The sequence below is a fragment of the Lontra canadensis genome, unplaced genomic scaffold (assembly GCF_010015895.1).
Source record: "Lontra canadensis isolate GAN:19392208 unplaced genomic scaffold, GSC_riverotter_1.0 scaffold63, whole genome shotgun sequence".
Lineage (NCBI taxonomy): Eukaryota > Metazoa > Chordata > Mammalia > Carnivora > Mustelidae > Lontra > Lontra canadensis.
The window spans coordinates 9,842,126-9,854,226 of record NW_022631057.1 but is presented as its reverse complement, the minus strand read 5'-3'; the positions used below and the strand labels follow the sequence as shown (position 1 = coordinate 9,854,226).

The following is a 12,101-nucleotide window of genomic DNA, read 5'->3' as shown; positions in this document are numbered from 1 at the left end:
AACAAATAAAATCTTTTTTAAAAAATTAAAAATAGAATTCCCGTATGTTCCAACAATTCCATTTCTGAGCGTATATCCAAATTAATTAAAAGCAGGGGCTCCAAAAGGTATTTGTACACTCACGTTCATAGGGGTGTTATTTACGAGAGCCAAGAGGCTAAGGCAACCCAAATGTCCATCAGCGGATGAACAGATAAACAAAATGTGGTCTACACATATAAGAGAATGTTGTAGGAAGGGGATTCTGCCGCATACTAGAACGGATGAATTTTAAGAACATGATGCTAAGCGAAATAGGCCAGTCACAGAAAGACAAGTGCTGTACCATTCTGTTTATGGGAGTTTTCCAGAGCAGTCAAGTTCATGGAGACTGAAAGTTGAATGGTTGCCAGGGGATTCAATGAAATTGTGTGATGCCGGCGCGCGGTAAGTGATCCATGAAGGTGAGCTCCCCTTCTTTTCCATTAATTTCAAAGGAGGAGAGAAACCCTGCAGCCCAGGTAAGTCTACACAGGTAAGGGATAGAACTGGAGCCCGAGCCGGCTGTCCTGTGTCGTGCCTGCTCGTGCACTAGTCTAACCACCTGCACAGAAGGGAGGCGAGGAGGCCGGGTGGTCTTGGCCCTCTGGGGCGACACATGCGTTGCTGAAACAGTTAAGATGGCCTCTTCCCCAATCCTGGCCCTCCCGAGCCCTGCATCTGCCCTTGTGGGTTTAATGAGAAAGCCAGACACTTGGTAAGAGACTCTACAAATACCTTCCAGGGCGCCACTAACTCACTCAGCAGAAAGAGACCCGGAGCTGCCAATGCTTTAGGGAAGATAAGTGAGTGAAAAGAAGGTGGTTTTTCTAACGTCAGGCGGACGGAAGGATTTTGCTTGGTTGAGTGTGAGCTCCGCCCCCGCAGCAGAGCCAAAAAAGCCAGGATCCGGCCTCCTCAGTCCCTCTCTTCACAATATTTGATTAGGAATTTGGGGGCGGGACCCTGGCCTGGCACAAACCCGCACACTCTCAGTAGACACTCTGTCTCTCTCTCTCTCACACGTTCTCCAACCCAAGGAGGCCAGACAGAGGGACGTGGTCACTCTCTGAAAGGTTCAACTGGTGGTAAGTTTAGTCATTTTACTTCAGTTTTTGTCCCTTGTAGTTCCATAACGGGCGGAAAGGGAAGGGCCGGGGCTTAGGGAGAAAGGCTCAGAGGGAGGAGCCGTTCCTCTTTCTCCCATCCGGACCATGACCCCAGGATGCTGGAGAGGTGCAAAGGGGAGTAGAAGGAATGTGTTACCTCTGTCCTATGGTTCCTTTCGGGTTGTTGGGGAAAGGGGCTCCCCTCCTCAGGCATGAAAAAGGGGAAGACCAGGTATCTAGAGAAGCCAGCTCTGTCCCACTGGTACTCATAATCCCACCAGCCCAGCCCTGCCGTCTGACCTGTGGGCAGATGATGGTACCTGAGTGCTATTACAAGGGAAGGATGTGGGGGGTGAGAGTGAGAGAGAGAGAGAGAGAGAGAGAGTGAGTGTGTGTGTGTGTGTGTGTGTGTGTGTGTGTGTTTTGCTGGGGTGAAGGAAAAGAATAAAGAGAAATGCTGAGACTCAACCATGTTCAGGGAGCCATGAAGGAGGGTCTAATCCAGCAAGGGATGACTTCCGGTCTGACCTCTTCAACCCTGATAGGAGGGAAGGATCGTTCTCCAGAGTGGAGAAGGGAGAGGACAGCATTAGCTCCTGAGTCAGCTCCCCACAGCTCAGGGAGCACCAATCCCGGAAACTTTCCACCTCACAAAACTCTGAGCACAGGAAGGTCTCTGCCATTAGGGTGGGGGGGGGGGGGGTTTCAGAGCAGATGACTGCGGGCCCACACTGCTGATGGAGCAGAAGAGAGAAGCAAGCCCCCCACACAGCCCTCTCGGCCGTCATGGCTCCTGAGGAGAGGCCAAAGCGGGCAGGAGGCACGGCCCCCGGAAAGCTGGGTCTTGAAGAGGAAGGTGGCTCTCGTCTAACAAGATGCCAGGTCTGGAAGGAGAAATGGAGACAGAGGCTCACTGTGCCAGCCTCCAGACAGCCACCTTGGTCCTGCAGCAGTCCAGGGCTGTGCATGGAAAAATGCACTGTTGGCAGTGGGCCGCTCCATCCGTCTTCTCTCCTGGCCGGAGCCAGGGCCCAGCCAGCGTGCCCAGGCAGTGGGCAGTTGGGTTGGCTTCTCAGAAACACTGTGGGCTCTTTGTCTGAGGCCTGAGGCTGCTTGAGGACGAGCCAGGTGCCTCTGCCCTGCAGCCCAGAGGCTAATGGAATGAAGGAGGCCGACGGGACTTACTTTCAGGAAACAGAGAGGTCTGCGGCCTGGGAGGCAGGGTGGCAGAGGTGACTAGTTTGAGTGTCACAGTCAGGGTCTTTCCCATCATTGGATTTGATGTTGACTTTTAGATTCCTTTCTTTCCTCTGTCTCCAGTGGCCCACCCCAGGAGTCCCAACAGCAAGGTGAGGGATATATGTGACCCTTCCATGACCAGGAAAGGCTCTCAGGTTCCTCTGTCCAAGGGTGACACTCACACCTCTGGAAGGTTCCCATTGCTCCCAAGGGCTATCCAGTGCCTTGGCTATAGGTATTCAGAGTAGGTTGACCATTAGGGTTCCTCATCTTCCATACCTTTGGCTTTCCTCCCAAATGTGGGCACCAAACCCGCATTTCTCTCCATGCCTGCCCTGTTCTTATCTCACTAGCATAGCAGCTCAAGGTGACAGGTTGCCAGGCACTGGGGGGCGAGAGGGCTGGTCATGGAGGCTGGTGATCCATATGTCATCACAGGTAGCCCAGGATGGGAGGGGGGATGCCAGACTCCCATTCCAAAGCACGTTCTCTTGGCTATACTCAAGTGTCTTCAATTCCTATTCCATTTTTCAGTGTTCTTCATTCATTTCTTTGGGGTCCGCGTGACTCTAACATAATGTCCATGGGGGAGCAGGAGGGAGGCTAACAATTTACTAGATACCACGGAAATCAAGTGCACTGACTCAGGCTCCCCAAACTCAGTACCCACTCTAGAAGACAACGCCACACCTGGTGCCAATGTCCCCATTCCGGTGGGGGGTACTGTCGCTGTTACATGAAGACCCTGGGCCCTCCAAGTGGCACGTATAGCCACAGACTGCCAACCAGAGAGTGCTCTCCCCCAGCAGACTGCTACCCACACTGACACTCTGGAAGGTAGCCCAAGACTTGCGGTGACTCCAGGCGGACCACACCCCTCCCCAAAGCCTAGAAACCAGAAACCCCCAGCCTGCCCAAGAGACCAAAAGATCTTCCAGGAGTAGTTCAGATCTTCCCATTTGAGATCTCAAGATGCTTCTGGAGGTTTCCCAGAGATAGGGAAAGGACTAGAGGGCTTATTCTTTGGACTCTTGGAAAATCTTAGATTCCCAGGGAGTCCAAACTGAATGGGAATTCAAGTCTGAAGAGCACGCACCACCACCACTGCCCCCCACCAAAGATGAGCGCTGGGGCTTCCCAGCTCCCCCAACAGAACCTTCATGTTGCTAGAGGCTCTTAAGGACCTGCCCCTTGAAAAAAAATGCAGTACACCCCGTTCAAGTTCCTTTTAATCTCAAAGGCTCTGCTTCTGTGACTCTGTGAGCAGGGCAAGATGTACCCAGCTCCCTGAGGGAGTCACGGGCCACCTGGACCATGTGCTCCGAGCCGGCACTAGGAGGGCAAGGTGTGCGGGAAGTGAGGGCAGGGCTCCCTGTCCCAGGAGCCTGCTGCAGAAGTTAGATGGGATTGCTCACAGCCCAAGGCTCGCCTCCCTGCTGCCCTGCCTCCCTGCTGTCTCACTCATGCTTGCCTGCTCTGCTCTCTCCCCCCTCTTGCAGAGAGACAAAATGCAGTGGGCCTCCCTCCTGCTGCTGGCCGGGCTCTGCTCCCTCTCCCAGGCCCAGTACGACGAAGACCCCCACTGGTGGTTCCACTACCTCCGCAGCCAGCAGTCCACCTACTACGACCCCTATGAACCCTACCCGTACGAGCCCTATGAGCCCTATCCCTATGGGGTAGAGGAAGGCCCAGCCTATGCCTATGGCTCTCCGCCCCCTCCAGAGGCCCGTGACTGCCCCCAGGAGTGCGACTGCCCCCCCAACTTCCCCACGGCCATGTACTGTGACAACCGCAACCTCAAGTATCTGCCCTTCGTCCCTTCCCGCATGAAGTACGTCTACTTCCAGAACAACCAGATCTCGTCCATGCAGGAGGGCGTCTTCGACAACGCCACTGGGCTGCTCTGGATTGCTCTCCATGGCAACCAGATCACCAGCGATAAGGTGGGCAGGAAGGTCTTCTCCAAGCTGAGGCACCTGGAGAGGCTCTACCTGGACCACAACAACCTCACCCGGATGCCCGGCCCACTGCCTCGATCGCTGCGGGAGCTCCACCTCGACCACAACCAGATCTCGAGGGTCCCCAACAATGCTCTGGAGGGTCTGGAGAACCTCACGGCCTTGTATCTCCAGCACAACGAGATCCAGGAAGTGGGCAGCGCGATGAGGGGCCTCCGGTCCCTGATCTTGCTGGACCTGAGTTACAACCACCTGCGGAAGGTGCCTGACGGGCTGCCCATAGCCCTCGAGCAGCTCTACCTGGAGCACAACAACGTCTACTCCGTCCCCGACAGCTACTTCCGGGGGTCCCCCAAGCTGCTGTACGTGCGTCTGTCCCACAACAGTCTCACCAACAACGGCCTGGCCTCCAACACCTTCAACTCCAGCAGCCTCCTTGAGCTTGACCTCTCCTACAACCAGCTGCAGAAGATCCCCCCGGTCAACACCAACCTGGAGAATCTCTACCTCCAAGGCAATAGAATCAATGGTGAGAGCCTGACAGAGGGGAGTGGGGAGTGTCTGTCTGTTTCATTCAAAAAAACCCCATTGTGAGTGCTAGCAACAGTGCGAAAGACACAGAAGTAGGGGGGCCAGAGAACACAAAGGAAGCCACCAGCAATCCACGCTCCACCCCTGTCCAAGAGGTCCAACATGGCACGCCCCTAGACCAAACAGCAATGCTGGGAAAATTCTGGGGGGTGGGGGGGTTTGGCTTGGAAGAAGATTTCCCAGAAGAGGTAAGCTTCGTTCTAAGTCTTGAGAGCTAAGTGAGCGCGGGCTGGAGGCAAGGGACAAGGCCATTCTGGGAAATGGGAATGTCACAGAGGAACTGATCATTTAATGGGTCACCTGCAGGAAACAGCCAGGAACTCTGTGTGTCTGAGAGGAGGGGTTCGGGTGTTGAGTAGCAAGGAGAGATGAGAACAGTTCCTAGAGAGGGAGATTTAAGCTGAACTTCCAGGTCCATCTTGGGAGGAAGGTGGGCTGTTAAGAAACTGTGGCTTTCCTTTTCATTCACTGACCCAGAAGAGGAGGAGCTCTGTTTCCACACGCTCTATCCCTGCCTCTCCAGCCAGCCGTGTGTTTGGCTGTTTATTTGTTTTTTAAACATAGCAGCTGTTGGATAAGAATGTGCAGCCTCTCTGAGCCGAATGAGGCACTTATTCTGGTCCATTCTTGACTGGTGGTGGGGCAGAGGTCCCCCTAGGGTGCCAGGGGTTCTATCACCACAAAGCCCTGGGGCAGTGGGCAAAGACACAGGCCTCCCATCTTCCAGAATGCTTGAAGAAATCAAAAGTGCTTCCTCTGCCTCTTAGGACTGAAATACTCATTTTGGGTAGAATGATCTAGTTGCTTTTCAGCTCTGTGTCAGGATCTTGTGTTCAGAATGTGCTTACATTACCCCAGGGTCTCTGATGTTGGAGTCCAGCTGGAAGGTACTGAGCCTTCCTCAGCCGGCCAAGTCCCCCTTTCCCTGGGAAAGGACTCACTACGGACCCCTGGGCAAAGGGCTTTGAAGCGGAGCCTGCTGTGAGCAAAGGGCTCCATCAAAACACTGATGAGGACTGAGCCTTCATCCCCTCCCACCCCCCCTCTCTCTCCTGGTGCTCAGGGAACAGATCAATCATTCAGCAAGACAGAAACAGGCTGAACAGCCCATTCAGCTGTCCCAGAGGTTGACAGCGGGGCGGGCGAGGTACGGAGGTGTCTGGTCCTCTGTTGGAAGTGCGAGACACCGTCATGGGCACCCAGACAGTTTTATATGTAAAGTCTCTCTTTTTTGGTGGGGAGGGGCAGGTCTTATTCCCAAGTGGGCCAGTGCTTTGGGATGTCTCTGAGATGTCGCATGCTGGAAAGGGTTTGACATTTACTTGTGGCTGTCCATCATCCCACCCAGCAGTCACCTGTCACCCTACTCTGAATCCGGGAGGACTGTCACATCAGAAAGGTCACATTATGTGCTGTGTTTGACCCCAAAGATGTGCCAGCAAAGAGCAGCTGTCATGGGAGAGAACCCATTAGTTATTGCCCGATGATACACAGTCAGAGAAAGGTGGGGCGGGAAAGGCTCAGTCAGGGCACCCTGTCAGCGCCTGCCTCCACAAAGAGCTCATCTGCCACTCAGATGCAGGGGGGCCCGCCCCTTCGCAAAGCTCTGTGGAACATAAAACCATTTAAGTTAAGTGTCCCAAGGTCTTGCAAGAAAGTTCTCTATGAAGTCAAACAACCTAAAAACGTTCAGTGTCTCCCCCAAATCCCTTCTTGTGTCATTGAAGCCAGATCCCCTGATCTAGTTATCATTTAGTCTCTCTGCCAGTCTGATTTTGAGGCAAAATAACACCACTTCCTGGACTTAATTTGTCTTAAATTAGCAAATCAAAACATGGAAGGTGCTTGGCCCAGGGACTGGTACCTAACTGAGGAGCCAGACTCAATAACCAGGACTAGCTTCTCCTCTCCTTGCCGCTTGGGAGTTGACAGGCATAGTCCTGTTTTGTTTGACTTCTTGCATTGTGAAGATGGGGACACTGAGAAGGAGCAGCCATCTCTCCAGGCCACCCAGGCTACGTAGGTAAAACCCTGAAGGCTGGCCTTCAACATCCAAGGACCTGGCACCAGGCTTCTCTGTCTGAGACCATGAGGAATCTCTCTCTGATTCAGACCACCAGCAGGAAGGACGGTGCCCCAAGCTCAGCCCGCTCTCTTGAGATGTCCTCCCACAGCCAGTGGGGGGGGGGGGGGGGGGGGGTGGGACTTAAGCAGTCCTCTGTGGGAGGAGCTAAACAGAGGGCAGGAACTAAAGGGTTTGCAGGGGAATCAAGCCAGTCCCCTGCCTCCCCCTTGCCTCTTCCATTAGCATCTCCCTCAGATTTTCCAGCTTGGCAATAGCAAGGGAACAGAGCTCGGAATGTTATTCAGTAGCTGTGGGATCCAAGGGAGCAGGGTGGGTACCCCAGGAGGAATTTGGAAAGACTTATGTCAGTATTTAATCTGGGCTGGAAAATGTCCTCCAGAGTCTCCAAGCAGAAGCCCTGTCCTCTTCATGAGCGTGGGGAGGGCAAACGGGCGCAGTGCGCCGCTGTGTGGATGGAATCGATACACGGGGTGTGTCTAGCAGCCCCTAAGTACCCCCCCATATTTGTATATATGCACAAGGATCCAGGATTTAGCAGATGGCCTGAGGGCCCAAGGAGGGGGTAGGGAATCCATCTAGAGCTGTCCGGAGTAGGAAATGAGCTATAAGCCGACCCAGCTGACTTCTCCTCAGCCCTCCCGCCCCCCACCCTCCTCGGTGGCTACCACAGGCGCAGCCTCTGGCTTAAGCTATGCGCCCAACCTCCCCACTCAGAGGCAACTTAATCTATGCCCTGAGATCAGAAAGTATCCAAAGGATCTCCATCTTCCCCACACCCCTCCCATCCCTACCCATTCCCCTCCCTATCGCCCCCCCCACCCCACCCTCCTCCCAACCCCACCACTGAACGCTGCCCGCAGACAGGCATTTCCCATCTCCTTCCCTCTTCCCAGTCCAGTGTCGCATTATTCTTCGGGGCTGGATTGTCTGTCTTACGTTTGCAATGCAAGTGCATGGGCTGCAGTCTCCCCACATCTCCTCTTGGAGAGGTCTTCTTTTTTTTTTTTAAAGATTTATTTATTTGACAGACAGACGTCACAAGTAGGCAGAGAGGCAGGCAGAGAGAGAGAGGAAGCAGGCCCCCTGCTGAGTAGAGAGCCCGACGCAGGACTTGATCCCAGGACCCTGGGATCATAACCTGAGCTGAAGGCAGAGGCTTTAACCCACTGAGCCACCCAGGTGCCCCCTCTTGGTCAGTTCCTTAGAGAGACTGAAGACAATTGTTAGTGCTCATTGAAAAGCACTTTACTTGCTAACGAGCCTATTTAAGCTCCCCACACTGCCGTCCCTTTCATGCCATGACCGCATCCTCCAGGAGGCCATCCCCATCCCGCTCCTCCCGCTCCTCCCATGCCTCCCGGCCACCCTGGCAAGAAGCAGAGGAATGCCTCTGGTGGAAGCAAAGGCAAGCTCTGGGGCTGCCCCATGTTAGAAACTGTGCTCGAGATGTAGCCCACCCACCCAGATACTAAGCTTCACCAGGAGCCCCTCTGGCAGGAGCCGGCTTCCAGAGGCCCTCAGGCTCGGCATGGAAGCTAGCTTTTCCTGGTGATATGTGCCGTCCCTGCTGGCACCGTAGCTGAGCTCTTGGTGCTTTCCCTTCAAGTTCCTAACCCAGGAGACTTGGGACAGATTTGGCCAATATGTCCAAGAGGCCAATTAGAGGGAAAAGGGAAGGGTTTATGTTAAACCCAAACAGAACTATTATATCTATTAAGATTATGTGGGTTTGGGGGGGTCTTTAAAAAAGGGGACTTCTTTTGAGATTTAAAATAAAAAGGAGAGTGAGCCATACCATATTAAACATAGGAGGCAAGGGAATTACTTACTTGACTTTTGAGGTCCACGATGGCCTCATTTGTCTATGAATTTCCACCTACTTGAACCTCAGGGCCTTGCTCAGTCCTTTGGCGGTACTGGGAATGGAGACATGCGTCCCCTCAAATCTCCTGCACGCGAGGACACTTGTCTCCCTACCCAGGCTTTCTCTCTTTAATTTCCTGCCCCTTCTATCTGCGAAGTGTCAGGAAATATTCCGGATTTAGGTCCATCCATTTCCCCAGTCTTCCTTCCCAGAGCCATTCAGCAAAGTCCTTCAAAGCTGCTAAGGCTCTTTGACTACCTTCTGCTTCCCCCTGCTGCCGCGCACGTGGGGAAAGATCAGGTCCTGACGGGATGGACACTCAAGGACGTTCCAGGGTCTGCACAGTACCGGGGGAGCAGGGGCGGTGAGGAAGCTGATCCGCAGACGCGGGCGGAGACCCCACTCCCGCCCTGGTGCTGCCCCCTAGCGGTGCCAGTCGGTATGACTCCGATCCCGAGGCCGCCGCCCCACCCAGCCAAGTCTCACTCCTGCCCTCCGAAGTGCTCAAGCCGCTTCGCAGTGGCTGAGCCGCCTCCCTGTGGATTCTGGGCCCTGATCCGCGCTTCTCCCACCCACCCCGCCCCTCCTGTCCCCACAGAGTTCTCCATCAGCAGCTTCTGCACCGTGGTGGACGTCATGAACTTCTCCAAGCTGCAGGTGCTTCGCCTGGACGGGAACGAGATCAAGCGCAGCGCGATGCCGGTGGACGCGCCCCTCTGCCTGCGCCTTGCCAGCCTCATCGAGATCTGAGGGGCCCTTGCACGGGGCACGGGGCCAGGGGGCCCCCCACGCCCCACTGCATTTGGCTTGATGGTTTGGTTTGGCTTTTGCTGGAAGGTCTGGGACAGACCAAGTGACAGAACTCCATGGGCTCCCTCTAGTCTTCTTCCCTGTAGGCGGGGTCAGGCGGGGTCAGGGGACAGGCAGCCTTTTCCTGAGGGACGTGGCTGCAGCTCTCTTTCCAGGATAGACGTGGTAGCAGAGGAAGTCATCCCTGGAAGTCCCAACCCCAGACAGTTCTTCCCAACAATCTGGCGTCATGAACTGTACAAGTCGCTTGGGCAACCGCGTGGAACGTGCTTTCCCCGCGATACCTGGCCAGGCGGGGGGCGGGGGTGCAATTTCTCTGGGCTGCTTCTTAGTGCTCCTCGGAATATACCTCTTGCCCAGCTGCCTCCTCCTTCACCCTCCTCATCCACTCAGCCTCGCCCCCCACACACCCCTTCTGTGCCTTAGGCAGAAGCATGAGAGTCCCAAGCGCGTGGCCCTCAGCCCTGTGCCCTTGCAGAGAAGTCACACTAGTGTCTGGGGGGAGGGAAATCAGGAGTCACCTCTACACCTCCCAAAGCTCACTCCTTGAAAGCCACCAGCCTGGAGGGCACCAGCTTGATCACAATATTCAGGGACTGGTATGGGAGGAGACACCCAGCCTGAGGCTTTGATACACGGAGGGGCTATATTTTAGCAGCTGGGAAAGGAAAGGCCAGACCTTGCTTACATCAGCATCCCTAACAGGGCCAAACGTCCCTATTCAGCTGAATTGAGGAAGCAGCCCCCCAAGGTCCACCTTGCCCCACACCCTCTGCTTGTTCCCAGCCGCTCCTTACTCGGGTCCTTATCCTCTGAGGCACGTGGTTCCCGAAGCATGAGAAAGGTAGCGTGTCCTCTTCTCTTATCCAGGCTGAAAGGTCTACATCCTGATGGGAGAAAAACAGACTCCAGCCAGCCCTGCACGTGCCCGGCTAGCCCAAAGGAGAGCGCTGTGGTCCAGCTGTGTTCATTGATTTGTCCTGAGGCCACAGTTCATAGTGAGAACTCTGGCTGGAGATGATTGTTGGGTCTGGGAAGCCTGGGCCAGGCAGCCAGATCTGGCCCGTGCGGAGGATGACACCCTCTGCTCTCACATCTCTGAGCTACATCCTCATTACTGAAGATGGCTTTTGCTTTATAGCTTGGCTGGAAAGCAATTCCTTCTTCCCATGCCTGAAAGGTAATGTTGCCTGGGGCGTAAGCATCCCGCTTCTTCGGGTACCACTGGGATAGAGCCAACTGGGCAGTCAGGGACAGGGACTCCCTGAGGACAGCTAGCCATAGCCTGGACCCTTGCCCAGATGCCATCAGATTCCTGATAACTGTGTATGCTTTGAAGCAGCTTCCCTGAGAAGTGGAGGGGAGGATCTCTGGACTATGTTCTTGGCTCCAGACTCAAAAATCCACAAAAGCCAAACCAGCTCATTTCAACAAAGGAGCTCTGATGTGGGGGGGCAAGGCTGTCCCTGCCCCAGGCTCTTCAGAAAGCGTCTGCATGTGAACGCCATCATGCCTCTATAAAGGATCCTTATTACAGGAAGAGCATGAGTGGCGGCTAACCTGACCAATAAAGTTATTTTATGATTGCATCTGCAAGATCAGAGTCTCAAACACGGAAGGGTTACTTTAAGGGAACCTAGTGGGTCCCATAGGTCTCAGACTGAAGAGCCCCTTTTCTCAACTTTTGTGCTTGCGCAGTGGTAGCTAGGGGGTTAAAAAAAAAAAAAGTCACCTGTCTAAAAGTTTAAGGTAGCAAACTTTGTGTTCCTAAAGTTCTTCCTGTAGTCTAACTTCCATCCCGCTAGCTGCACATTTCCTTCCATTTGGTCCCCCAGGAGATAAGGAACAACTGGGTTTTTGTGTTTTGTTTTGTTTTTTTTTCATTCATTGTTAACATTTTTCTTCCTCCGCGATCCTCCCTGCTCCCTCCTCAAGCCAGGAATTCTGGGGCTGGCGGGTCCTGAGTATTGTTGTCTTAACTGATCCTGCCCTCTACTGGTCACTGTGCAGAACTGAGGGTCGTCCAAGGCGATGTAACCTAACTAGTTAGGCTTGGAAGAGGAAAAGCCGAAGCCTCTCTCTTTCATCCAAGCTCTCTGGAAAGCCCCAAAGTGCCAGGTGCTTAGCAGATGTTACAGAAGTTAGGGGGACACACTAGCCTGGCGCTAGGGACAGTCCACTATTTTCGAAAAGGGAGATCACCACAACTGATACTTATTGAGCTGAATATATTCCTTACCGGATATGTTCACTAATACATTCTGTGAGATCCCGTGCCAAGGCAGCTTCTCATACAACCCCATCTTCAGCCAGAGTGAACGACCTTGGTCCTTCGGAGCAAGAGTTAGGCAGGAACGGGAGGGGCTACAAAGATGGGAAGGAAATCACAACTCCAGGTGCTGTTCAGGGAAGGAAGCATTGAGGCC

General features: G+C 54.1%; 1 protein-coding gene across 1 annotated transcript; it reads left to right on the top strand.

The window, feature by feature from the left end:
- Positions 1-908: 908 nt before the first annotated feature.
- FMOD (fibromodulin) lies at positions 909-11,264 on the top strand. The gene is made up of 3 exons (XM_032878320.1): positions 909-1,106; positions 3,866-4,853; positions 9,464-11,264. Exons 2-3 carry the CDS (start codon positions 3,875-3,877, stop codon positions 9,613-9,615), a joined length of 1,131 nt encoding a protein of 376 aa, XP_032734211.1. The 5' UTR covers positions 909-1,106; positions 3,866-3,874; the 3' UTR covers positions 9,616-11,264.
- The last annotated feature ends 837 nt before the right edge of the window (positions 11,265-12,101 follow it).

What these genes read in the sequence shown, in the direction of transcription:
- FMOD (XM_032878320.1), top strand. Translation starts at nt 3,875, where the DNA reads ATGCAGTGGGCCTCCCTCCTGCTGCTGGCCGGGCTCTGCTCCCTCTCC. An exon ending in CCAAGGCAATAGAATCAATG is followed by an intron (nt 4,854 to 9,463) that starts GTGAGAGCCTGA and finishes CTGTCCCCACAG; the next exon opens with AGTTCTCCATCAGCAGCTTC.